At 51.9% G+C, this 26,596-nt stretch overlaps 1 protein-coding gene across 3 annotated transcripts in view; it reads left to right on the top strand.

The window, feature by feature from the left end:
* The window catches only part of GOLGB1 (golgin B1), a 75,787-nt gene continuing 49,191 nt past the window's right edge, over positions 1-26,596 (top strand). For 2 of the 3 annotated variants that reach the window (XM_083572448.1, XM_083572446.1), the window contains exons 1-14: positions 1-119; positions 5,809-5,913; positions 7,468-7,620; positions 7,823-7,966; positions 9,563-9,682; positions 11,076-11,198; positions 11,383-11,496; positions 13,143-13,539; positions 14,957-15,054; positions 15,220-15,310; positions 17,401-17,474; positions 19,955-20,048; positions 20,415-20,488; positions 20,877-25,702. In XM_083572448.1, the coding sequence (XP_083428574.1) occupies positions 5,824-5,913; positions 7,468-7,620; positions 7,823-7,966; positions 9,563-9,682; positions 11,076-11,198; positions 11,383-11,496; positions 13,143-13,539; positions 14,957-15,054; positions 15,220-15,310; positions 17,401-17,474; positions 19,955-20,048; positions 20,415-20,488; positions 20,877-25,702 (6,398 nt within the window). In that variant the 5' untranslated portion in view covers positions 1-119; positions 5,809-5,823. The remainder of the gene's footprint in view (positions 120-5,808; positions 5,914-7,467; positions 7,621-7,822; positions 7,967-9,562; positions 9,683-11,075; positions 11,199-11,382; positions 11,497-13,142; positions 13,540-14,956; positions 15,055-15,219; positions 15,311-17,400; positions 17,475-19,954; positions 20,049-20,414; positions 20,489-20,876; positions 25,703-26,596) is intronic. The other variant, XM_083572447.1, reaches the window with a different exon arrangement.

The following is a 26,596-nucleotide window of genomic DNA, read 5'->3' as shown; positions in this document are numbered from 1 at the left end:
GGACGAGGGGCGGGAGCTTGAAGGGAGCAACCCGGAAGCGCCGAGGGGGCAGAGAGCAGGGCGCTTCCGGTGCTGATGTGGCCGGAACCCGGAGAGGACGCGGGCTGAGGAGAAGAGCGGTGAGTCTGCTGCCGGGCCCGGCCAGGCAAGGCTGCCCCTCTCCGCCCGCCCCTGAGGGAGCTCGGCGAGCCCTTAGGCTGCTCCTCCGGTGGGGGGGGAGGGAGGGTGGGAGGCGCGCAGGCAGAAGTTCCACCGGTGCAGCTCAACCGCCGTTGAACTTCGGCCTGCTGTGCGGCTGCTGAAACTGCATGGTGCGGCGGCAGCAGCTGCTTCTCCTCCTCCTCTGTTGGAGGGAAGAAGGCAGAAGTCCAACAGGGAAAGTATAAGTAATGGTCAGATAACGCTAAGGGGATTTAAAGAAGCACTGTGAAAAATTATGAAATATTGTCTAAAGGGAATAAATTGATAGATATAAAGAATGTCAATATAAAACTAAGAAATGCGTAATTTAGATGATGGCTACGAATGATTTGCGGAAAAGCTGAAGGAAGTCTAGGAAAAGAGTAAACTGTGAAACAAATGATGTGAACTAATTTGTTTATTGTTTTGATGTAAATCAATAAAAATTATTTCAGAAAAAAAAGAAGTCCAACAGGTGCAGCCTCAGGTCGGCCCAGGCATGGCTCAACCGGTAGAGCTTGATCTGGGTGCGTGGCTCAGAAAACCGGGGTCGGACTAGATGACCCTAGTGGTCCCTTCCAGCGCCACAGTTCTGTGGACCTGCGGCATCCTCAGGCCAGCGTGGCTGCACCTGTTGAACTTCGGCCTGCTGAAGCTGGGAACGGAGGGGCAGCGGTGGGAAGCCACTCTCCGTGACCCCCACCCAGGAGCTGCCTTCTCAAAACTGTCCAGCCTGGCACGTCCCTTGCAGCAGATCCCTTCCTCTCTCCAGGCCAGGTTGCCATGAGCTCTTCATCCCTCTGCTCCTGTGTCTTTAACGGCGGCTTGGCCACCCTTCTCTCTGCTCCGCTTGCAGGCGTCTGCCCATCAAGGCACAGGAAAGGCTTTACTGTTTGGGAGCGCCATTTGGGTCTCTGTTGCCTTGCAGGTGTTCTTTAAAGGCAGCCGCCTCTTCTCAGTCTCTGTCCCTTGGACTTCCCATAAGCCGGAAACTGTTGGTACCCTCCGCTTGCCTTGCAGCAAGGTTTACTATTACTACTAATAAAAATTTATTATTTATAATCCTCTCATCTGGCTGGGTTTCCCCAGCCACTCTGGGCTGCTTCCAACAAAATATTAAAATACAGTAGTCCATCAAACATTAAAAGCTTCCCTAAACAGGGCTGTCTTCAGACGTCTTCAAAAAGTCTGATAGTTGTTCTAAGCAAGCTCTAGCTTAGGGCCCCACTCTCTTGGGGCCCCCCCCAAAATTAAAGAAAAACAACACCTGGATGTACATTTCCAAAATATAAGATAACAAATTAGTAAAATAACACCTATCTACAGCAACAGTGTTTTGTGTTGTGTAGGCTCCTATGATGCAAGTCATGGGCCCCGCCTGCTAGCCTGCTCCCCAAAATACCCCTGGTTTGCTCCTTTCTATGTATAGGGTGCCTGCATTCCGCATGGACTGGTTGCAGGGCCACATGTGCAAATGGCTTGAGACACCTATTGGGTCCATAAATGACCATATAGCATATATTCAACACAAAAAACAGCCACAATTTGTTGTGGACAACGGACAGCTGGATGTATAAAGGGCCTCATTACCTTCAGTAGCTTAGGGCCTCATCAAACCAAAATCTGGCTCTGTCGCCACCCCTGCAGGTGCTCTTTAAAGGCAGCCTCCTCTTCTCAGTCTCTGCCCCTTCCAGTTCCCATAAGCTCGAAATTGTTGGTACCTCTGCTTGTCTTGCTGGTTCCAGTGCACCAGTTTGACAGCTCTCGTGTGACTTGGGGTTGCTTTCACACTGCATGGCATTAGCCTGGCTCTCAAGTACAGTGGTGCCTCGCAAGACGAAATTAATTCATTCCACAAGTTTTTTCTTCTTGCAAGTTTTTCGTCTTGCGAAGCACAGTTTCCCATAGGAATGCATTGAAAATCAATTAATGCGTTCCTATGGAGACCGCTTGCCAGGCTGGCGGTGCGGAGAAGGGCTTTTCTCCCCACCGCAAGCCTTCAGGACAGGTCCGGGAACAGAGGGGAAGGCACGCAGCGCTTCTCCTCTGTTCCCGGGGCTTGCGGTGGGAGGAGGGTTTTTCCTCCCCACCGCCAACATTCAGAACAGCATTCTGAATGTTGGCGGTGGGAAGGAAAACCCTCCTCCCACCGCAAGTCTTCAGGACAGCCATCCGAAGGCTGCTGGTGGGGCGGAGAGACCAGCCTTCCAAAGGCTGGCGGCGGGAGGAGGTCTCTCCGCCCCACCGCCAGCCTTCGGAGGAGGTCCGAGGACAGTGGGGAAGACGCGCTGCGCTTCCCCGCTGTCCTGGAGATTTCCCTATGGGCTTTCGTCTTGCAAAGGAAGCCCATAGGGAAATTCGTCTTGCGAAGCGCATCGAAAAACGGAACACCCTTTTGTCTAGCGGGTTTTTCGTCTTGCGAGGCGTTCGTCTTGCGGGGCACCACTGTAATGCACAAATGAGCAAATGTGCCGGTTCCCTGAGAGCAGGTTGCAGCATCCCTCCCTCACCTGGGGCTAAGCCAGGAGTGAAACTAGCCATGAGATGTAACTGGGGTTTGCTCTTGGTTTACCACCCATGGTTCGTCTTAAGTCAAACCACAAAGCTGGGTTCACACATCATGCAGACCCAAACCACGGCTTAGCCTCTGATAGCGTTGCAGCAGCAGTACCACAACCAGCACTCCAGCAACCCGCACGTTTGCTTGCCTGCTCAAAGCCATGGCTTGGGTGAGCGTTATATGCAAACTGGGCAGCTACGTTTGAAACCAGGAAGTGGCTAAAATGTTCCTTAAGTTTGTAATCTTCCATTCTGTGCCAGTGCAAACGAAGAGTGGGCTGTGGCCTCGGTTACTTTGACAAGCTGGAATTAAGCAAGGCGTGTTTTGTTTTATTTACTTATAAAAATGTAGAGCGCTATTTCATTAAGAAAAAACTAAAAGCAGTTCACAACAGAAATAGCTAAAAACATGCGGTAAAAATGTACTAAAAAGTTAAAAACAGGCATCAGTTAACCAGTGTGGAAAGATGTATTCTTACTTATGCCATTTTTAAAAGGTGGTTTTTTTGGGGGAGGGTGGGTGTTATTGGGTTGTTTTTTTGATTATGTATATTGTGGTTTTATATTTTGATTTTATTCTGTGAATCACCCTGAGACCTCCGGGTATAGGACAGTGTATAAATTCAATAGATAATAATAATACTTGCCTGCTGAATCTCTGTTGACAGAGTATTCCGCAGTACTGGGCGGGTGACACTAAAAGGCATGATTTCTCATTATCAAGTGATCTTTTCTTGATAACAAGGCATAAACATTCTGGAAGAGCAGAAGCAGGTGCCTCAGGCTCATTACCTTAATTAACCTTCTGCAGAGGAGTTGCCCCAAGGAATCTGTTTGGGTTGCCACTCACCTGGCCTCATGAATCACCCTCGCTGCTTACTTGACTGAAGGGCTGTTTTGCAGAAGGCCCTGTGTTGGAAAACCACAGGTGTGCTGCCATGTGAGACAAAGAGGTATCTGATTCACCACCTCTAAGTGTAGCTTTCCTAGAGTGAAGTGCCGTAAAATGCAACATTTCCCAAGCATGCATTTGCTGTAATGCATACAACAGCCCAGTAAGGTCAGTCAATATTATTATCCCCTTAATACAGGTAGCTGGGTAGCGATGTGGGGCAGAAAAGAAAGCCCAGTGCTTGCTTTTTCTGTGGAAAATTGTCCAGTTTGTAAGTTTATTAGTAACAATCAATGAATGGTAATTTCAAATAAATGTTAGACAAGTTCGGCAGTTTCAAGGTTTTGTAGTAAAACTGATGTGCTACGTAGGCAGGGGTAGGCAACCTAAGGCCCAGGAGCCGGATGCGGCCCAATCGCCTTCTCAGTCCGGCCTGTGGACGGTCCGGGAATCAGCGTGTTTTTACATGAGTAGAATGTGTCCTTTTATTTAAAATGCCTCTCTGGGTTATTTGTGGGGCCTGCCTGGTGTTTTTACATGAGTAGAATGTGTGCTTTTATTTAAAATGCATCTCTGGGTTATTTGTGGGGCATAGGAATTCGTTCATATTTCCCCCCCAAAATATAGTCCGGCGCATCAAAAGGTCTGAGGGACAGTGGACTGGCCCATGGCTGAAAAAGGTTGCTGACCCCTGCCCTAGGGCTTCAGAACATTTCCTGTTGCAAATTTTACCCTATGCAAATCATCGTATTTTGCACAGGCAGTTCTCTCCCCGCTTCCTGAAAACCCACATCAGGTTAGGCAAAAGCTGAGAGGTCCCGGGTTGCCCAAGGCGGCGGCGCTTGGTGAGTCTTGGCAGACTTGGACCAGGGACTTGCTGATTCACAGCACAGGTTCTTGGCCACACTCATGCCAGTGAAGTCAAACAGAATTAACAGCTTCTGAGAAAGTGTTTGTTGCTCCCATGTTCAGCAGCCACACCCAAAGCGCCCAAGGCAGTTGAGCAGGAAACTCTTCATCGTCAATGTCCGGGTAGCCTTTGCTGACGTTCTGGCTGGTGTTTCAGGAGCAGGCAGTGTCCCCTCTGCTTCCAGCAAGTCAGTTGTGCGTATCTGACCTGGACAAGAACACCATTTATTGGAAAGTCAGGAAACTCTTTTTATAAATAAAGGGTGAAGCAGCAGGAACAGGGAATCCTCTCCCTGCCACCGTTTAAAGGTACCTTCAAGCGGTGGCGTAGCTGGGGCCTTCCAATGCTGTTGGATTGCTGCTTCCACCACCCCTGGCCTTTCACAGTGGGTCTGATGGGAGTTAGATTCAGACAATGAAGGGTGTAAAGCCTGTCAGGATACTTGGTTTTGATTCTGCAGCACTTGAAATGTCCATGTTTTGGCTGCTGCAGGGAAGCGGCGTGGGTGCTGAGAATGCAGGTGGTGAGATGTGGGAATCTGTTCGCTCAAGGCCGCTGCCTCTGGCCACCCTCCCTATGCCTTGAGCAGTTTGGAGTTGCTGCGGGGGTGCTCTGCCTTTCAGGGTTTCTTGGTTCTGGTGCAGCAAGTTCAGACTTGAAAGCCCGTCCTTGGAACATCCCAAGCGTAGCGTGCATTCCTCACTCACACATTCCTTTTTTAAAAATAATTTGTGGCCCATGGTTGACCTGAAAGGATAAATAAAAGGATTCGATTCCTTTTCAGCTTCTGCAAGCTTCCTAGCCTAGTTGCTTGGTGGTAATTCTGTAGGCTGCCAGGCAGGGCCCCATTTAGAAACCTGGGTGAGGAACAGATCTAAGGAAACGTCCTTTACCCCATCATCTGTGAGGCACATTCCTGATTTCTGTAACCCAGTGAAGTGAATTTCCGGCTTCTGACCAAGGCAAACACTTGGCCTGAGGTGGGCAGGTTGTGTGTGTGTGTGATTCTGTTTCCACGGGGATGTTTCATCCTGGACAGCAGCAGATTGGGCTGTCCCTTATTCCATGCATGCTTGAGATGTCTGGATGCTTGATTCTGTGCGTGGCCTTGGGCAATAAGCAAGTTCTTCCTTGCCTCTTTTGGCTTTTGCTACGACAGCATGGTGGAAGCACGTTCCCTGCGCAGCGACCGAACCTAGCCCCAAACCTTTCCCGTTTGTGTTTGTGCTGACATCCACTTTCTCCTCCTTCTTCTCTGTCCTGCAAGAGCTGGAGGCTCAAGATGCTGAGCCGCTTGTCGGGACTGGCCAACACTGTCCTGCAGGAGCTGTCAGGGGAAGGAGAGGCTGCGGAGGCTGCAGATCTGCCTGATGTAAGTAGCTTTTTCCCAGCCGAGGCCTGCTGCACAGTGGGTGTGGGGAAGGAAGGGTCTGCAGCATGCATGTACTTCTCCTGGGTTGCCAGCTGGGTTAGGAGGTCCTGGCTGCACACAGGCAGCTGAAAACAAGGAGGGCATTTGTGCTCAAAGCCTGTGCCTTAAATTGTCTTGGAAACAGGCAGAAGACAGCATAAATACTGGTGATGAGATGCCTGCGTTGTGGGAGATTGGACCAGATGACCCTTAAAGTCCCTTTCCATGCCACAGCTCTCTGATTCTGTGATGACCTGCGCCATACACACTCATTCTCTGAGGATATGAGCTGCCACCTTCTGCACTGGCTCCTGGCTCTTCCATAGAGGCCATGGGGCATTCATTAGTAATTAACCCTCAGCTCCAAAGCCACCAGTCCGGAGGATCCCCACCCCCAGCTGTGTTTTCAGTCCTGCAGTCCAAGCAGTATCACACCATTTAGAGCTGCTTCACACATGCACGTTCGCTGCCTCCTTTCACACCCATTGTGTCCTTTAATGACCGATGGTTCACAGCTGAATACAGTGGTACCTCTGGATACGAATGGGATCCATTCTGAAGCCCCGTTCGCATCCTGAAGTAAACGTAACACGCGTCTGCGCATGTGCGGATGCACATGATGTCATTTAGAGCGTCTGCGCATGTTCGAGCGGCGAAACCCGGAAGTAACGCGCTCCGTTACTTCTGGGTTGCCGCAGAGCACAACCCAAAAATACTTAATCTGAAGCTACTTCAACCCGAGGTATGACTGTATGTGAATGGCGTTCTCTCAGAAGTGTGCCAATTGCGGCAGCCCGCAAGTTCTGTCTGTGGTGCTTGGTTTGGGATGGCTCATTCATAGATGCCATCACCTGGCGACCGCTGCATGAAGTGGACATCTTTGTGTGAAGCAGCCCTTGATTTCTCAAAGCTGTTTCTGATTACCGCCCTCCAGGACTCTCAGGGCAAATCCACACCATACGTTTAAAACACGTCCAATGCACATTTAAGCCCATGACTACCTCCCCTCCCCACTGCCCAAAAATCCCAAGAACTGTAGTGTGTTAAGGGTGCTGGGCATCACAGCTTGGTGAGGGGGAACTATAATTCCCAGAGTTCTTTGGGGAAGTCATGTGAAATGCCTATGGCTACATGAGAACAGGCCTTATCTGTGGTGGCTCCCTGTTTGTGGAACACTCTCCCCAGGAGGGCCCACCTGGCATCTTCATTACATATCTTGAAGTGCCAGGTGAAAACATTTCTCTTCAACCAGGCCTTTGGCTGATTAAAGAGTGTATGCCTTTTTTAAAAAAATGTGTTTGGGTGGGGTTTTTTGGTATTATGTGATGTGTTTTGTGCTTTTATTCTGTAAACTGCCTTGTGATCTTTGGATGGAGGGCAGTATGTACATTTTATAAATAAAAATAATACGGTGCGGATCTTCCGCCGCCAGATGTTTAGTCCTAGGGATGAAGCCAGATGTTGGGTCCTTTGGCCATGGCGTTGTTACACAGAGTTCTTCTTGTTACCCCGCAGGGGCCGGTCCTGGAGCCCAGCCAGCAGAATGGGGAGGAGGCGCCAGAGGACGTTCTGGAACGGCTGGGCCACATGGAGAGGCTGGTGGCGCAGCTGAAGGACCTGGTGCGTGAGAAGGATGCTCAGCTACGGCAGAAGGATGTCCTGCTACAGGTACCATTCCTCTGTGGGAGGCATCACTGCTCAACTCTTCCCTAACTGGGAACCTTTCGTCTGCTGCGACGCTTAAAATCGCAAAACCGAGATGGGGGTCAGGAGGCCATTGAGCCCAGCCTCTTGCCCCACTGCAGGGCCTTGGCTCACGTCAGCCTTTGAACATGCTGTCATTCCTGTATGTAAAAATTCCCTCCTCTAGGAAGAAAAGCAGGCTGCGGAAGCCAAGCTGCGGAAGCTGAAACTGCAGGCCAAAGCTAAGCTGGCATCTCAGAGCAAGCGCCTTGAGCAACTTTCAGAACACGGAGCAGCATCTCCCGCAACGGACCCTCTTTCTTCCACAAAGGTGAGACTAGCCAGCCTCCTGGTCCAGAATGCTTATTCTGCTTTCTATATGGCACACCTTTTTATTTCTGGACCTCACCTGCCCTCTGTGCTCTCAGAAGCCATCCTTTGCCCTGGGAAGTAGCTCAGCCACACAGCCGGTTTCTGAAACACTTTTGTCCCTATTCGCTGCTTGTGTCTCTTGTCTGCTAAGCTGCGGCGGATGCTAGTGAGCTGTGTGGACCTGAGCTCCTTCCACATCGCCAGAAAGTCCTTGCCCCTCTGGCTTCTGATGTGCTTCCCCAGGAACCTCTCAGCGAGCTCCTCTCCTCCTTACCTCTCTCGCCCTGACCTAGCCACTGTGATCCACGCGACGGTCACCTCCAGAGTGGATTATTGTAACTCGCTCTACGTGGGGCTGCCCTTGAGACTGACCCAGAAACTCCAGCGGGTGCAGAATGCCGTGGCGAGACTCCTTACGGGGTCCTCGCCGCAGGATCACATTCACCCAGTGCTATACCAGCTGCACTGGCTCCCAGTGGAGTACAGGATCAGGTTTAAGGTGCTGGTTTTAACCTTTAAAGCCCTATACGGCCTAGGACCCTCGTACCTACGGGACCGCCTCTCCTGGTATGTCCCACAGAGAAACTTATGGTTTTCAAATAAAAACATCTTGAAGGTCCCAGGCCACAGAGAGGTTAGGCTGGCCTCAACTAGAGCCAGGGCTTTTTCGGCTGTGACTCCGATCTGGTGGAACGCTCTGTCACAAGAGACTAGGGCCCTGCGGGACTTGACATCTTTCCGCAGGGCCTGCAAGACAGAGCTGTTCCACCAGGCCTTTGGCCAGGGCACAGCCTCACTCCCTCCTTCGGCAATCTTCGTGAAGCTCTGGCCCAATGGTTGCCAGTGGTTTGATTTGAATTAATTTTATAATGAATGATTTTAGAGTGTTGTGTTGTACTGTTGTACTGTTTTATTGTTGTTAGCCGCCCTGAGCCCGGCTTTGGCCGGGGAGGGCGGGATATAAATAAAATTTATTATTATTATTATTATTATTATTATTATTATTATTATTATTATCAGTGAGGACTGGCAGTGTGCCTCTTTTCACATCTAGAAAGCTTTAGCTACAAGATTAAATTATGAAGAGCCAAGGGAAAAGCCATGTTAGTGTTATTTTTTTTAAAAAAATCATTTTTATTAATTTTCCAATAAAAAACATCCAGTTAACATATCCAATCATAATCCAATTTAAACAAAAAACTAAAATAAAAAAGACCAAGTTATAAATTGTATTTGTTGATTTTTCGGGGCTCCCCATAGTCTGGACCTCTGAAGCATATCTCCAAATCTCAGTCCTGTCTCTCCTCGTTGTTTCCATGTTTTCCACATCCCGATTTTAACGCTTTAAAGTTCTCCATCCCTGGCTCTACGATTCTCAATCATGTCAGATATCATATATCCTTTCAAAGCCATGTTTGTGTTTCTATTAAAGCTAATACGTTAAAAAATACTCAGAAGTGTTTGGCCAGTGGGTTGACCGAACCTCCTCTTTCCCAGTCAGAAGTATGCTGTTCACAGATCACTCCCTTTCAGTAACTTGCTGCCTCCTTTTCAGAGTGACCAAGGGACGCGTGATGAGCGGGAAGAGGAGACAGAGCTTCTGCAAAGGCGGTGTCGGGAGCTGCAGGAAGAGCTGGAGGCAAAAACAAGAAGCCTGGAGGAAGCACAGGCCCAGGTAGGGAGGAGACAACAACAACAACAACAATTATTTATACTCTGCCCACTCTGGGTGGCTCCCAACAGAATATTAAAAACCACGATAAAACGTCAAACATCAGGAGGAGGTTGTGGAGGCTTTTTGCGGTATCTTAGTTGCTTCTTTTGGCATTCTGGGACTCATTTGAGCAAGGGCAGAACTTGGAATTGTGGCATAGAGGTTAGAGAGTTGGGTCAGGACCTAAGAGACCAGGGTACAAGTTGCCTTGGGAGTCTGTCGCTTCCTCTCAGCCTAACCTACCTCACAGGGTTGCTGTGGGGGTTAAATGAGGAGGGAGAGAACCACGTACGCCACCTTGAGCTCCTTGCAGAAAAAGGTGAGATGTAAATGCAATAAATAAATAAATGGAACTCTCTGTACGTTGAGTTGGGTCGTGGCCACCTCCTGCCACTGGCTTCTCGGCAGCTTATTCTGAGATGCGTTCAAAGGTAATGCCTCAGCGCATTGAACAGCACAGACATAAGGAGATACTTCTTCAAATGGCACATAGTTTAACTATTGAACTCCCATCTGCAGGAGGCGATGGTGGTCATCAACTTGGATGACTGTTGGAGAGGATTCGGCGATTCGAATCCCCGCGACGGGGTGAGCTCCCGTTGCTCGGTCCCTGCTCCTGCCAACCTAGCAGTTCGAAAGCATGTCAGAGTGCAAGTAGATAAATGGGTACCACTCCGGCGGGAAGGTAAATGGTGTTTCCATGCGCTCTGGTTTCCGTCACGGTGTCCCTTTGTGCCAGAAGCGGTTTAGTCATGCTGGCCACATGACCTGGAAAGCTGTCTGCGGACAAACGCCGGCTCCCTTGGCCTGAAAGCGAAACAAGCACCGCAACCCCAGAGTCGTTCGCGACTGGACTTTACTGTCCAGGGGTCCTTTACCTTTACCTTAACCTTAGGCCACGTCAAAGTGCAAGTAGATAAATAGGTACCTCTCTGGCGGGAAGGTAAACGGCGTTTCCATGCGCTGCTCTGGTTTGCCAGAAACGGCTTAGTCATGCTGGCCACATGACCAGCTCCCTCGGCCAATAAAGCGAGATGAGCGCCGCAACCCCAGAGTCGGCCACGACTGGGACTAATGATCAGGAGTCCCTTTACCTTTACTAGCTACAAAGGCTATGTTCACCATTGGAGGGAGTTTGCCTCTGAATGCCAGTTTCCGAGGGATCACAAGCGGGGAGGATAATTTTGTTGCCTGATAATTTTCAGGTCCTGTCTGTGGGCTTCCCATAGACAGGTTGCTGGACTCGATTTAAAATACTAATATGAGTTTCTTCGCTCCTTGAAAATCCTTTCTGACTCCCAAGGCACAGGGCATTCCTGCTAGCAGCTTTTTAACTTGTGTATTCTGTTGGCAGCTCAGCGCTCTGCAAGAGGAGGTTCAGAAGAAGGACTCTCTCCTCAAGGAACAGGCCCACCAGTACCAGGCCGAATTGCACCAGCTAGCCGCCCGTTCGGACCTGGAAGCAGAAATGCAGCAGGTGTGTTGGCAGAGGTTTGGGGGTGAGGGGTGAGATACGCGCTCCAATCTGGGCCAGTAAAAGGGATTGGAGGGCTCAGGCGAGGAGAGCCAGAGACAAAGAAGCCCGCAAGTGAAAGGTCCATGCTGTGATCTCTGGATTTGTGCCTCTGAGCCTGGCAAAACTGGTGTTCTCTCTGTCTCAGAACCTGCGGCTGTTGCAACGGAAGCTGGAGGAGCAGGAGGCAGCCTTGCTGGGGCGGACGCAGGTGGTGGAATTGTTGCAGCAGGAGCTGAACATTACTGAAGAGCAGAAACAGGTACTTGCATTCAGGATGATAAGAGCTGGAAGGGGCTAGAAGCTTCCACTCCGTTTGCTGCAAAACAGGACTGTCGACCCATCAACTCTTCCCATCCTTTGGCTGTTGGCGGATGGTACCACTAAACCTGGAGCCCAGTGTGTGACAAGCTGTGTTGCAGCACGTTCTGGCCCAGGGGTCAGCAAACTTTTTCAGCAGGGGGCCGGTCCACTGTCCCTCAGACCTTGTGGGGGGGCCGGACTATTTTTTTGGGGGGGAGGGGGAAATGAACAAATTCCTATGCCCCACAAATAACCCAGAGATGCATTTTAAATAAAAAGGCACATTCTACTCATGTAAAAACACCCTGATTCCCGGACCATCCGCGGGCCAGATTGAGAAGGCAATTGGGCCGGATCCGGCCCCCGGGCCTTAGTTTGTCTACCCATGTTCTAGCCTATTGTCCACAGAGCAAATACCATATTTTCCGTGTATAACACTCCTATTTTTTTGGGAGGGGATTGAGCAGAGTTGTTGAGCTTTTTTGCGGGGGGAGGGGGGCCACCGCCGCAACTCAACTCACTCTGCAGCCACCTCCATCGATCGTTTGAACGCACACCGCCAACAACCTGCATGCACACTAGATGCAACCGCAGCTGATTGCATGCACACCTCGCCACTACCGTAAATAGAATGCACAATTACCACAGCCAATCATCAGCAGGCCTTGCCACAGCAAGCAGTCACATGCCCGTTCGGCGCTGCCAGTCTCCTCCTGGCTGCTGCCACCAATCGCACGTCCTCCCTCTGCTATCCGTGTATAAGACGGCCCACAATTTTTGCCTGTTGTTTCTAAGGAAAACATCTTATACACGGGAAAATACGGTAGTCACAGCATATCAGCATTTCAGGGAAGTCACATACATCAGCGTAAAGGAGGAGACTTCCCTCCTCCAAGACTCCAGGGGGAGAATTCTCTATAGACTTGACAATGTCTCTGTGACATTCAATTCTGCAGTACAATACAATCGCATCTTACTACAGTGGTACCTCGGTTCTCAAACGTCTCCGTTGACCAATGTTTTGGAACCCGAATGCCGAAAACATGGTAGTGAATGCTTCTCTTTTTGAACGGCTTCTGCTGCGTGTTTTTCAATTTTCTCAGTTTAATTTGCTAGCTGCCCTTTGTGCCTTGGTTTTCGAACGTTTCGGAAGTCGAACGGTCTTCTGAAACGGGTAACGTTCGAGAACCAAGGTACCACTGTATTAAATTTGTATGCCACCCTCCGTCCGTAGGTCCCAGGGCAGTTCATAGCATAAAAATACAAGATGAAACACAAAATGCACAACAGCAAATTCACAAACCAATAACTCCCCTTCCACAAACATATTGAAAAGGATATAGGATGTCAAACAGCCAAAGGCCTGATTAAAGAGGAACTTCTTTGCCTGGAGCCTAAAGGTGCATGATGAAGGCAACAGCTGAAAATCCTAGGGGAGAACATTCCACAAACGGGGAGCCATTGCAGAAAAGGCCCTGTTCTTGTGTTGCCAGCCTCCGGACCTCTCGAGGGGGAGGCACACGGAAAAGGTCTTCCCAGGGTTCTGTGCATGCACAAAAATCGCTTTGCACCCCTGACAGGCGTGCGTTCTCTTTTCTTCCCAAGGTCCTCTCGGAGAGACTCCAGAAGGTGGAGGAGGAGCTGGATTCCCTGCACAACACCTCTGCTTCTGAGAGGCAGCAGTCCCAGAGCCTGGTGGAGAGGCTGGAGCTGGAACTGGCAGAGCAGAAGCTGGCCTCCCACCGCTCACAGGAGGAGGTGCAGCGGCTCTCTCAGGAGCTCGCCCATACGAGAGCGGACTGCGAGCGCCAGAGCCGAGATGCGGAGGAGAGACACGTGCGGGAAATGGCAGAGAAGAGCCAAGAGATTGCTGCGCTCCAAAGAGCAGAGCAGGATTTGCGCTCCAGCTACGAGGCTCTGCAGTCGGAGAACGCCCACCTGCGGCAGAACGCAGAGCGGCCACCGGAGCACTCCTCCGAGGATGGCGCTTTGGCGCAGCAAGGTCAGGAAGCAGTGTGCAGAGATCGCGGGGGTTAATGGAAATAGGCCTGAATTCTTGAAAGGAGAAATCCTGGAACCTTGGGAGGAAGGAGCAGTTTTTCAAGCTTTGCTTCTGTTCACTGTGTTGGAACGATCAGTCCTAGATACAGTGGTACCTCTGGTTGCGAACGGGATCTGTTCCGGAGGCCCATTTGCAACATGAAAGGAATGCAAACCGCAGCGGTGCATCTGCGCATGCGAGGGTTGTGATTTGCCGCTTCTGCGCAGGCACATGATGTCATTTTGCGCATCTGCGCATGTGCAAGCAGCGAAACCCAGAAGTAACCCTTTCCGGTACTCCTGGGTCGCCATGGGGCGTAACCTGAAAGAATGTAAAATGAAGCGGACGTAACATGAGATTTGACTGTATTTGTTCTTCTGTTTTTTTTAAAAAAACTACATTTATAAACCACCTTTTCCTCTAAGGCGCTCAAGGTGGTGTACATGGTGCTAGGACCGTCCTACTCTCATGTAGGACCCTGGCTGAGACACATGCCCGACTGGCATGTTCTCTCCCTCCTGGTTGATCGGGAGCTTCAAAAGCCACCTTCAGCCTGAACATCACAGCGACCAAGAGGCATCGGCACACTTAGAATCCTGCAGAGTATTTGCAGTTTGCGTAACAGAACTCGGTAGCACAGCATTTTGGCTAATCTAGGTTTATTTACATATAATACCCTCGGAGCATTCTGACTTAGCTCCTTCCTCTTTCTCATCAGGCAGCAAAGAGAGAAAGAACAAAGGACAATAGTCCCACTTCACGGAACGCAGTAACATAAACATCTTGTCTCTCACTTTCCACTATGTGGAATGAAAATGTACACTGTCATGTGATAGACAACAATCTCATGACTGCAAACACGGAGCAAGAATCCTAACACATGGTTCACCTTCCCCCCTCCATTTTATCCTCACAACAACCCAGTGAGGTGGGCCAGGTGGCTGGCCCAAGGTCGCCAAGCAAATTTCATGGCCGAATGAGGATTTGAACCCTGGTCTCCCGGGACCTTGTCTGACACTAGTTATGCCGTTCGAGGCTTGAGTTTGGCAGCATTTGGGGGGTTTGCTTGGGCCGGCGGTGGTGCATTAGTTTGAGGAACAGGTCAGCTTGCAGACCCGCCATCCTGATTGCTGCGCCTTTTGGCAGCCTTTGTTTCCAGGTTTTTGAAAGTGGGACCGAGGGCAGCTCTCAGAATGGAAGCTTGTCCTTCTTTTACAGAGTGAAAGCTGAGTCCTGGTGACAACCACTCACTGACGGAAAAGCAAATTCCGCAAGTGTAGTGCAGGATGACACAGCCCTTTTTTGGTGCTGGCTCCGAAGAGGTGGCGCTGGCTCCAGATGTGGCTGGGAAACTAACCTTCCACGTTTGTTTCCCCAGGGGAGCTCCCAGAAAGGCCCAAGGAGTCTGACCATTCACAGGCCGAACCCAAATCACTTACAGCTCAGGAAGGAAAGCAGCTCTCTACGCCGAGCGAGGTAACTGCTTCCCCGAAGGCCCCAGCGAACCAGGGAGGGGGGCAGACCAGCCTGTTTCTGGCCCCCACCAGCTGTGCATGTGTCCCTTCGTCAGTCCATTCCATCTATTTCCCACATCAATCTGCAAAAGTTAATTTGTGTTCTCTGTGTCTTTCTGCTCTCCAGCTGGCCACTGGAGAGGACGCAGCAGCTTTTGCAAGAAATGCCTGGCAAGATGAGCAGCGCAAGACTCTGGAAGCTCTGCAAGCTGAAAATGGTACCTTTTGTCCTCTTCTATCACCACTTTCCACCTTCTAAAACCTGTTTGTGATGTGCTTTCTCCAGCCAGGGCTGTGTGGCTTCCCCCCAGGAATCCTGTATAAATAGATTGAGATAAAGAGCAGCTACTGTTGGTTCCAGGGAAAGGGAGAAGAGCTATGGGTTCAATGGGCTGGGGGGTGATGATACTGATAAATATACCACCCTTAATCCAAAGACTCCAGTGCGGTGTACAACGTTAAGAACATACCTTACGCAGCATAATAGTAAAAACATAGTACAGAGTATAACAATACACAGCATCATGATAAAATAGTCATTGTAACAGCTTCCTCCACCTTTAATAGGCAAGAGGTTATTTAAGGTCTGGGCAAAGAGGAATGTTTTTGCCTGGCACCTAAAGACATGCAGTGATGGTGCCAGGGAGAGCATTTCACAACTGGGGAGCCGCCACAGAAAAAGGCCCTGTTCTCATTTAACCCTCTCTTGGGAAGGGGGGAAATAGAGAAGGGCCTCGTATGATAAGACTGTGAGTTTTTGTCCTGCTTTCCAGCCCCTCTCCTTTGCAAGGGCCCAGGGTTGTGGGTAGATGGCACCCTTAAAAAGAAACTAACCCCCAACAGTGTATTCAATGGAACACTCACTGAACCCAGTTAAAATTCCTGCCTGCTGGCTTGCGTGTGGCCAACCAAAAGCCGACCCAGTTCTTGAGTCCTGTGCTCCAACTTGGACTTCGCCTGTTGGATCAGGGCCTTCCAAGGTCTCTATGCACACACACATCTCTTGTGTGTGCTGATCTTGTACAGGGTTTGCACACAGCCGGGATAATTCAGAGTGTTCTTGGCAAAGATCTTGACGCAGCTAGACTTCTGAGAGATTACGATAATCATGTTTGTTGCAGCGCAAGTGGGTGTTTGCGCTTGGAGGGGGTGGTACTGTTTTATTGTTAAGCTGGATGGGTTTTTAAGATTTCACAGGCAGATGTGTGTGTTTTTAAGGCAACAGCTAAATAGACCCTTAACAACCTTGCAAGGGAGAGGCCCCCTGTTCTCCTGTGATCCGCCTCTTCAAAGCAAGTGGATTCTGCTAGTTGAGAATTCAGGAAGGCAGGCTCAGCATCAGGCAGAGCACCCGAATTTGAGACTTTTTTTATCTTCGGGGCCAAAGAGCAGATCATTTCATAGAAGTTTATGGAGTGATGTGTGGCATGGAGAGTACTAGGACTCAGGGACATCCTAGGAAGCTGAATTGGGACGCGGGTGGCGCTGTGGATTAAACCACAGAGCCTAGGACTTGCCGATCAGAAGGTCGGCGGTTTGAATCCCCGCGACGGGGTGAGCTCCCGTTGCTCGGTCCCTGCTCCTGCCAACCTAGCAGTTCGAAAGCACGTCAGAGTGCAAGTAGATAAATAGGTACTGCTCTGGCGGGAAGGTGAACGGCGTTTCCGTGCTTCTCTGGTTCGCCAGAAGCGGCTTAGTCCTGCTGGCCACATGACCCGGAAGCTGTACGCCGGCTCCCTCGGCCAATAAAGCGAGATGAGCGCTGCAACCCCAGAGTTGGTCACGACTGGACCTAACGGTCAGGGGTCCCTTTACCTTTAGGAAGCTGAATCTTTGAAGATTCGGGGCAGATAAAACCCCAACCCTTCTTCATAGTTAAACTATGGAACTTGTTCCAGAGGTGAAAGGGGATGGCCTCAACCTGGATGGCTTTAAACGCAATGCAGACAAATTCATGAAGGCGATTATGCTAATAACCCAAGTCTCCTTTAAATTGCGCCATTTCCCTGAAATGCTCCCCTCCCAGTCTTCCCGTCCTCATCCTTTCCAGAGAGCCTCAATCCTGGTGAGCTTTTACTTTCCCTTGAGAAATCGTCGCTCTTGAGAAGCGTGTCCCGGTGCCATCACCTCTTCCAGGACATCTTGTAACCCTCCTTTCTCTAGAGAGGATATGAGCTCATGGCCTGGCCTGGCCTGACACCACTCCATTTACAGCTCTGACCCCAAACTCCGGCCTCCTTCCAGATCATGCTTCCTCCTTGGGTGCTGCTTCTGATTAACACCTCTCCTCCCTCCTCTGCCTTTTCAGAGACCCTCCGCTCCAAAGTTGCCATGCTGGAAAAGAGGCTCGAATTCCCTGTGGTTTCGGCAGAGTCAAACCAGGTAACCTCCGAGCAAAAGTAGAATGGACGAAGAAGCCCTTCTAGTAGGCTAAGCACCTGGCCTGAGAATGGCTCCTACTAAGCTGCCCTCTTGGCTGCACCCAGCAATCCTCTTTGCTGGGTTATTATTAGGAGGCTTAATATGGGACACACAGAGAGAGAACGCTTAGGAATTTCACCTGGAGTTTTGCCCACCCTCTTAACTGGGCTTTCAGAGCACTGCTGTTGGGTCCTCAGAGGTGACCCTTCTCCCCTTGTGTTTCCCTTACGTTTTATAATAATAATAAATAATAATTTTTTATTTATACCCCGCCCTTCCCGGTTCAGAAACCAGGCTCAGGGCGGCTAACAACAAATTTAAAACACTTAATTGATGCAACAAAAAACAGCATAAAATCCAGTATAAAACGTGAATAACAATAAATTCAGAATTCAGAAATCAATTTAGGGGGGAAATCCAGCCAATAAACATTAGATGATCACCAGAGCTAGCTGGCTAAATTAGTCCTATTTGGGCCGGCGAGGAGACCGGGGAGAATTAGCTGTGTGATCCCAGAGCGGGTGATCTTCATAAAAAGGGGAGAGGGAGGGAAGGAAGGGGAATAAAAGATCAGAATAACATCAAATTTAAAGCCAGGCGGAATAGCTCTGTCTTACAGGCCCGATGGAAGGAGGTTAAATCCTGCAGGGCCCTGGTCTCATGGGACAGAGCATTCCACCAGGTCGGAGCCATCACTGAGAAGGCCCTGGCCCTGGTTGAGGATAATCAGACTTCCTTAGGGCCCAGGACCTCTAAACTAGGGTTATTCATGGACCTTAAGGTCCTCTGCGGGGCATACCAGGCATACATTTTGCATGTGCAGAGTATCTTTCATGCTCTCGGCTTTTTCTCTTGGCAAGCCGCTGCTGTTCCCTGGCCCCTCTGCAGCCAGACGGTTCTTCGGGAGAGCCAGCCAAAATGCACACCTGCCTCTAATTTCCACTGGCAAAGAACAGCTCTCCTTTTCACCTGTCGTGAATGAGAAACTCCTGTTGTATTTGCATTAACGACTTCTCATTTTTTTCTTGTAGCTCAGACATCATTCATATGTGTGCGTTTGTATATGTGTACACACACACACATATACCCTATTTTTCCATGTATACGACTAGGTTCTTTCCCTAAAAAATAATGTCAAAAATTAGTGGGTGTCTTATACTCTGGGCCATCTCCCCCCATTTTCTTAAATCTGAGTCCCCCAAAATAGGGGGCGTCTTATACATGGGGGGGTCTTATAGACGGAAAAATACGGTATGTTTATCATTGGCATTTGAAGGAATGCTAATCAAAATGACATCTAGGAGCAAGTGTCTGACCAGTAGATTAAAGCGAACCATAAAACTATTATTATTTTGTTTCATAAAATTTATATTCCGCCTGATGGTTGGAAAAAGCTCAAAGTGGTTTCCAAACAGACAATAGCCACAAATCTATGAAAGTTCTGTAGAAATGACTGAGAGAGACGCAAAGATGTCTGAAAGTTATGCCAAGTGTGGCTTGCTGTGCTGCAGTTGGCTCCCCTGAACCCTGAATTCTGGCATCACAAACTTGCCACTGCTGTCGGAGGAAGCCCAGCTCTTGAGGGTTACTTGCCTTGTGGGGGGTCTGCTGAGGTTTCCCCCTAGCCTGGAGGGAAAATCAGTAGCCCTCTGCCCTGGGATTTTATTCCATTCATCTTTCCCTTCCTTCAAAGGCTTCAGGCTCAGCAGAGCAAAATATCCTCCTATCTGCAGGCAGGGGAGCCATGAGATTTGGTCAGTGATGAGTCATAACAGTCCGGAAGGGCAGTACAAAGGCTTCTTGCGAGGAGCTTTGAGGGTGTGGCAAATGGTTGCTGCAGGAGGGGAACGAATCCACTAGGAAAAACAAAGCTGTGTTAAAAAGAGAGCACCAAGCTGAGGTTAGGAGAATTCTTCATATACAGTCGGCTTGTCCCCTTGATGTGGGTTTTTCTGCAAGGGAGACAGTTTCTAGTGCTGAAGCCAGTCTGGTGGTTGGTAAAACTCGAGGCCAGTTTACGTATGAGATCAGCTTACCCCACACATGCCTAGTCCTCCGCTTCAATCGGCAGAGCTGGCGCAGTTACAAGTGCGACAAAAAACTCGATATTTTAGTAAGGCAGCCCCTACACTTTGGAACTCCCTGCCGATTGATAGCCGGTAGTGCCGTCACCAAACCCTTTTTGGCGACTGCTAAAAGCATTGTTGTTTAGACAAGCCTGTTCAGATCTTTAGAAAGTAGATATGGATTTTAATCTGCTTTTAGTCCATGGTTATTTTGAAAGTTTAAATTTATTGTTCTTAATTTATTATTTCATTTTTTTTGGTATAAGTTGTTTTGAGGTGGTTGGTAGTTGTTTTTTTTTTACAATCAAGCAGTATTCAAATTTTATAAAATAAATAATGATAAAACACCTCCCTTTCTTTTCTCATTTTTCCCAGAAGGTCAGCTGTGCTGAAACAGGCGCTGAAATGCAATCTCAGGGGGATTCCGGGCTGCCGTCTGGAATTGATGACCCCTCCCCCGAGCCTGGCAGTAAGCATCTTGAAGCTGTGCGTTGCAGGCATTGAGGGGGGAGGCACTTAGGAGACATGTGGAGGGGCCTCTGGTGGCCTGCTCTCGCCTTTCCACAAGTGGGGAGCCACCGCAGAAAAGGCCTCGGGACCTCTCACAGAGGGAGCACACGCAGAAGGGCATCAGAGGATGATGGCAGGGACTGAGTCAGTTCATATGGAGAGAGGGGATCCTCGACATATTGCGGCCCTGAGCCGTTTAAGGCTTTGTAGGTCAAAAATGTCACTTTGAAAAATTAATAGCAATAATTTAAAACTTTCAAATAGTTAAAAGTGCCACAAAGCTGGCTTTTTCTGCAGCTGACTCTCTCCTGTGTTCTTCGGCTAGGTGTGCCTGACGGTCTGGGAAGCAACAGCGTTGAAGGCCTCTGCTCACCAGATGATCCTGTTGCCTTAGCTCAGGTAGAAGCCTCCCCCCTCCCCCGCCCCGCTTCCATCTCCTGGATTTGCTTTATTGAATTAGCTCTCTCTCTTTTTTTTAACAAAAGCCCTGCAATACTTTCCCTCTTCCCTCCCTGTCCCTTTCCCCTTGTGTGCCGTGTTTGGCTAGTAAACCTGCAGGAAGGGACTGTCTTGTCTTGATTGTACATAAGCCACCGTGGAAGCAATGAGCAATGTGCAGGCTACAAATGCTCAAAATAATAATAATAATAAAATAGGCCCCCTGTCATCCCTGTGCTACAGTCATGGGGGGAGGTGGCAGAGATGGGAGCTCTGATTCCCTCTGCTGTGTTCATTCCTCAAACTTTGCATTGCTAGAGAACTAAACTCCCCCTTTTCCTCATTTCAGCCCAGCCCAGAGGCCACGGACAACACGCCCCCTGGTGTCCTGGACTACCTTTCTGCGAAGAAACACAAAGATTTGTCTGTCTTGATGCTGGAGATGCAGGAGGCGCAGGAAGAGATTGCGTTCCTGAAGAGGCAGCTTCAGGACCCTGCAGGAGTTGAGCCTCCGCCGCCAGGGGAGTCACAAGCCAGTGGCGGAGAAGAAGACGGGGTGGTCCTCATCCAGAGTGATTCGAGCAGCAGCTCGCTGGTCACCGTAGAAATTCAGGAGGAGTCCTCTCCCCTTCCGGAGACACTCTTGGGGAAAGACGACCTCTCCACAGAGGACAGAGAAGCAGCTAAGGAGCCTTCTCCAGCAAAGCAAGAACTGGAAAGGTTGCATCTCGAAATTGCCGGGCTGCATGCAAGCCAGCAGGAAGCAGAGGAGCTCCACAAGGGGGTCTTGGAAGAGAGAGACACAGAAATCAGGCTGCTCCAGCAGCTGGCAGAGGGTTCCTCTGGGGCCGTGGACACTCTCCGTGCCGAGAGGGATCAGCTCCTGTCCCAGCAGAAGGAGCTGGAGGAGCAAGTGAGGCGGCTGGAAGGGGACCTGGCCGACTCGGAAAAGCGGCAGCTCTCCGACCACCAGAGCGGGGCGTCCCAGCTGGCCCTGCTGCAGGAGCAGCTCCAGAGCTTGCAGAACGAGGCCAAGTCCAAGGAGGTGAAAATTGCCGCTCTGCAGAAGGACCTGGACGAGACGCAGCGCCGCCTGGCGGAGCAGGACCTACAGGGGAGGAGCCTGAGAGGCTGTCTTGAGGAGGGGGAGCAGGAAAGGCAGGCGCTGTCAGGACGGCTGCAGGAGGCCTCTGCCAAGGCCGAGGAGCTCTCCCAGAGCCTCGCGTCGAAGGAGTCGGAGGCCGCCCGGCTGCAGGGGCTCCTCTCGGAGAGCGCCGCCGAGGTGGAGAGGCTGCGGCTGGACGTGGCGGAGCGGGAGCAGCGGATGGCGGAAGTCAGCATGGGCATGTCAAGCCGGATGGTGCAGCTGAACGAGGAGAAGTTCTTGATGGGGAAGGAGCTGGCGAGCCTGACGGAACAGCTGAGTCTGGTGGCAGAAAGGAAGGAGACGAGAGAGCAGGGCGTGGGGACAGAGGAGGAGGAGGAGAAGGTGCCTGAGCAGCTGGCGGAGAGATCGTCACCCACCAGTGAGGAGGCGGAAGCGTTGCGGAAGGAAAACGAGCTCGTCCGGAAGAAGCTGCAGGCGGCTCTTGTCAGCAGGAAGGAGCTCCTGATGAAGGTCCACAAACTGGAGAAGGCACTGGAAGCGGGGAGCGGGGAGCCTGCAGGACTTGGGGCCAGAGTCCCAGAGTCCCGTAAGGATGGAGAGGAAGAGGAACCCCCTGAGAGCAGCGGAAGCGCAGAAGGCAACGGGCACCCTGCAAGGCGAGGCAGGGCCGCTTCTCTGGGCCAGCTGGTTCCGGAAAAGGAGGCCGAGCTGCAGTGCATCTTGGGGGAGAAGGAGTCCGCTGTGCTTGCGCTGCAGGCTGTGGTCGGGGAGCTTCGGCAGAGTGTGCAGGAGAAGGACCTCCTCATCGGTGCCTTGCGAGCTGAACTTGAGGGCTGCAGCTCAGCCCCCAAGAAACAGGCACCAGCCAGAGAGAGCACGGAGGTCTCCGCCATTCCTCCTGCTCTTCCTCCGTCAGACAGCACTGCTGAACCCAGCCTGGAAGGAGAGCCGAGGGGTGCTCTGGAGGAGAAGATCTGCGCTCTGGAGCAGGAGAGGGAGCAGCTTCAGAAGAAGCTCCAGGAAGCCCTGGCCTCCCGCAGAGACACCATCAAGAAGGCCCAGGAGAAGAACCGCCATCACCGCGAGCAGCTCAAGCAGCAGAAGGATGACTACGGTCTCCTGCAGGAGCAGTTTGAGCAGCAGAGCCGAGAGAAGGAGAAGCTGCAGGGTCAGCTCCAGGATCTGAGCCAGGCCCTGGAGAAGGCCTCTCTCCCTCCTGAAGATCCGGCCCCTGGAAGCTCCATGGCGGCCAAAGATTTTGCAGCTGTGGAAGCACTCAAGGCAGACCTTGAGAAGCTCAAGGCTGAGAAAGGGGAGCTGGAAGCCCAGGTCTGGCACCTGGTAGGGGAGCTCAGGAGCAAGTCTGAGGCAGCTCTGCAACTCCAGGAGCAAGTCGGGCAGTTGGTTGCTGAGTTGGAAGCAGTGAAGGAAGCCTGCCGCCAGGCCGAAACCCGTGCAGTAAGCCTTGGACGAGAGCTGGAGGAGAGCCAGGCCGAGGCTGCCAGGCAAGAGGGTCTGAGGCTTCACCAAGCAGCTTTAGAAGAGCAGAAGCAGCTGGTCAGCAAGGAAGAAATTGAACACCTCAATGCTCAGCTAGTGGACAAAAGCGAGTCTTTGCGTGGCCTGCAGGCGGTGCTGCAGGAGAGAGAGGAGGCCTTCAAGGCCCTGCAAGGACAGCTGGAGGAGGCCCAGAGCAAAGAGCGGTCCCAGCGTCTGGAGGCTGAAGCCCAGCAGAAGTCGGAAGCGGCGGCTGCCGAGGAGCAGTCCAAGAGCCAGCTGCAAAGGAAACTGCAGGCTGCACTCATCTCCAGGAAGGAGGTGCTGAAGGAGAGCAAGGCCCTGAAGGAGGAGCTGGCCGGCACCAAGGCTGCTCTGGAGAAGACGTCGCGCCTCCTCTCGGAGGCAGAGAGCCGAGCTTCCGAGCTGGGGAAGGAGAAGGAGGCCCTTGGGGAGAGGCTGGCGGCCCTCGGAGAGGAGCGGGAGAAGCTCATCACGGAAGTGGACAGAGCCCTGGTGGAGAACCAGAATGTCTCCAGTTCCTGCGAGAGCCTGAAGCTGGCCCTGGAGGGCCTGACCCAGGAGAAGGCCCGGCTGGAGGAGGAGGCGGACGCCTTGCGGCGCTCCCAAGCCCAGGAGCTCTCCGAGTGGCAGCGGAAGCACGCGGAGCTGCAGGCGGAATACGAGACCCTCCTGCAGTCGTACGAGAACGTCAGCGACGAGGCGGAGAGGATGCAGCGGGTGGTGGAGGGCGTCCGGCAGGAGAAGCAGGAGCTCTTCCTCAAGCTGAAGGGCGTGGAGGCGGAGAAGAGGGAGGCAGATGCCCGCCTGCAGGGGGCCGAGCAGGAGATGGAGGGGATGCGGGAGAAGATGCGGAAGTTTGCCAAGTCCAAGCAGCAGAAGATCCTGGAGCTGGAGGAGGAGAACGAGCGGTTGAGGGCGGAGATCCATCCTGCGGACGGTTGCCCAGAAGGGGCTGAAGGGGCAGGCGGCGACCTCCGAGAAGAGCTGGAGAGCTCCAGGCAGGACTGCAAATCCCTTTCCAGGCAGCTGGAGGTTCTCAAGGCTGAGAAGGACGCCCTGAACCAGCAGATCCAGGACTTGAGGCAGGCGCTGCAAAGCAAAGCACATGTGAAAGAGGAGGAGGTGGTGGCGGCAACGAAAAGTGAGGAAGTCACTTCCAGCTCCTTGGTGGAGCTCCTAGAGGCTCAGGTGGATTCAGGATCACGTTGGCAGCCTCCAGAAGCCACTCCCACACAGGAAGACGAAATCTGCAAAGCCAGCCCTCCTCGTGACGAAACAAACGGGTCCCTGCAGCAATTCACTGAACAAGTTGCAGACCTGGAGGAGAAGAGGCAGGTGGCGGAGAAGGAGCTGAGCAGGGTCCGGAGGGATGTGGAGACCCTGAGCGAGGAGAAGAAAGTGCTGGAGGGACTGTTGGCTGCCAAAGGCCGGGAAGTGGAAGCTCTTCAGGAGAAGGTCCTCGAGATGGAGCAAGCTGGCCAGCAAACGGAGGAGCAGCTTGCCGGAGCCCTGAGGCTGAAGGAGGCCTTGGAGGCCGAGAAGGACGATCTGGAGGAGAGGCTCATGAACCAGCTGGCGGAGTTGAACGGGAGCATCGGGAACTACCAGCAGGACGTGGCGGACTTGCAGAGCAACAACCAGCAGCTCCTGAGCGAGGTGGAGAGCCTTCGAGGGGCCTTGGACCGCTTGGAGGATGAGAAACGGCATCTCCTGCAGGAGAAGGCAGATGCAGAGAGGAAGAAAGAGCACGTGGAGAAGCTGAAAGGTGCCTGGAAGGGCGACAACGGCCGGGCACAGGTGAAGGAGCTCCAGGAGCTGCTGAGGGCGAAGCAGCAGGAGGTGAAGGAGCTGCAGAAAGGCTGCATTAAAAGCCAGGAGAAAAGCAGCAGCCTGGAGAAGACCATCAAGGCCCTGGAGTTCGTCCAGAGCGAGTTCCAGAAGGAGCTGGAAGCCGCCAGGAAGAGCTTGGCCAAGGCCGAAGAGGACACCCAGAAGGCCCAAGCAGAGTTGGCCGCCTGCAGAGTCTCACTGGATGACACTCAGAGCGAGGCGGCCAGAGTCTTGGCCGAGAGCCTGAAGGCCAGAGAGGAGCTCCAAGCGAGCAAAGCAGAGGTCCAAGTGCAGCTGAGGGCGAAGGAGAAGGCCCTCGAGAGACGCCTGGAGCGGGAGAAGGACAAGCACTCGAAGGAGGCAAGGAACATGGAGGAGAGGCTGCAGGCCCTGCAGAGGGAGCAGGCTCGCTCGGAGGCGGCAGCGCGGGACCTGCGGGAATCCCTGCGCCAGAAGGACCAGGAAGCCAAGCAGCTGCAAGGCAACCTGAACCACACCTTGGCCCAGCTGGCTGCCTTCACCCAGAGCATGTCCTCCCTGCAGGACGACAGGGACCGCGTGATCGACGAGTCCAGGCAGTGGGAGAAGAAGTTCAGCGAGGCCATCGAGAAGAAGGAGCAGGAGGTGCGCGCCCGGGAGCAGGCCTGTGCCACCTTGGAAGAGCAGGTGAAGCAGATGGCAGCCCAGGTGGAGGACCTGCAGAGCCGCATCGCCAGGTAAAGAAGGGTGGCGCTGGGAGGAAGGGGGTGGCTGCCCCCTCCCCAAAAGACCCTGAGTGTGCAGGGAAGGGTTGTGGTCCAGTGATTAGAGCTGTTCTTGGACCACAGCTCCCATCGTCCATAGCTAGCAGCACCACTGGTCAGAGATGATGGGAGCTGTAGTCCAACCACAGCTGTTACATTCATTCCCCCCATGTTGGCTTTATTCTAGGTCAGGGGTAGGCAACCTAAGGCCCAGGGGCCGGATGCGGCCTAATCGCCTTCTCAATCCGGCCCGTGGACGGTCCGGGAATCAGCGTGTTTTTACATGAGCGGAATGTGTCCTTTTATTTAAAATGCATCTCTGGGTTATTTCTGGGGCATAGGAATTCGTTCATTCCCCCGAAAAATATAGTCCAGCCCCACACAAGGTCTGAGGGACAGTGGACCGGCCCCCTGCTGAAAAAGGTTGCTGACCCCTGCTCTAGTTTCATCCGGAGTTCATAGAACAATAGCTGTAGAATTGGAAAGGACCCACAAGGGTAATCTAATTCCCTGCAATGCAGGAATATCAGCTGAAGAATTCCTGACAGATGGCCATCCAACCTCTTCTTGAAAACCTCCAGGGAAGGTTTGAGGGGGGGAAATGTTTAGCTGGAATCTCCTTTCTTGTCACCTGAATCCGTGGGCTCAGTTTCTGCCTTCTGGAGCAGCGGGAAACAAGCTTCCATTGACACCCCCAACTCCCTCAACCGTTCCTCATAAGGCTCAGTTTCTAGACCCTTCCATTTTCTGCACACCTTACAGCTTGGTGTCCATAGGATTTGTTGGCTAGATTACTTTATGAATCTTCCGTTAGCCGTGGGATCCTGTGTGCTTTGGATGGGGAGTGAGGAGAAAACAAAGCAACAA

The sequence above is a fragment of the Podarcis filfolensis genome (genome assembly GCF_964270895.1).
Source record: "Podarcis filfolensis genome assembly, chromosome: 10".
Lineage (NCBI taxonomy): Eukaryota > Metazoa > Chordata > Lepidosauria > Squamata > Lacertidae > Podarcis > Podarcis filfolensis.
The sequence above is the reverse complement of the archived record's forward strand: the minus strand, read 5'-3'. Positions and strand labels throughout refer to the sequence as shown.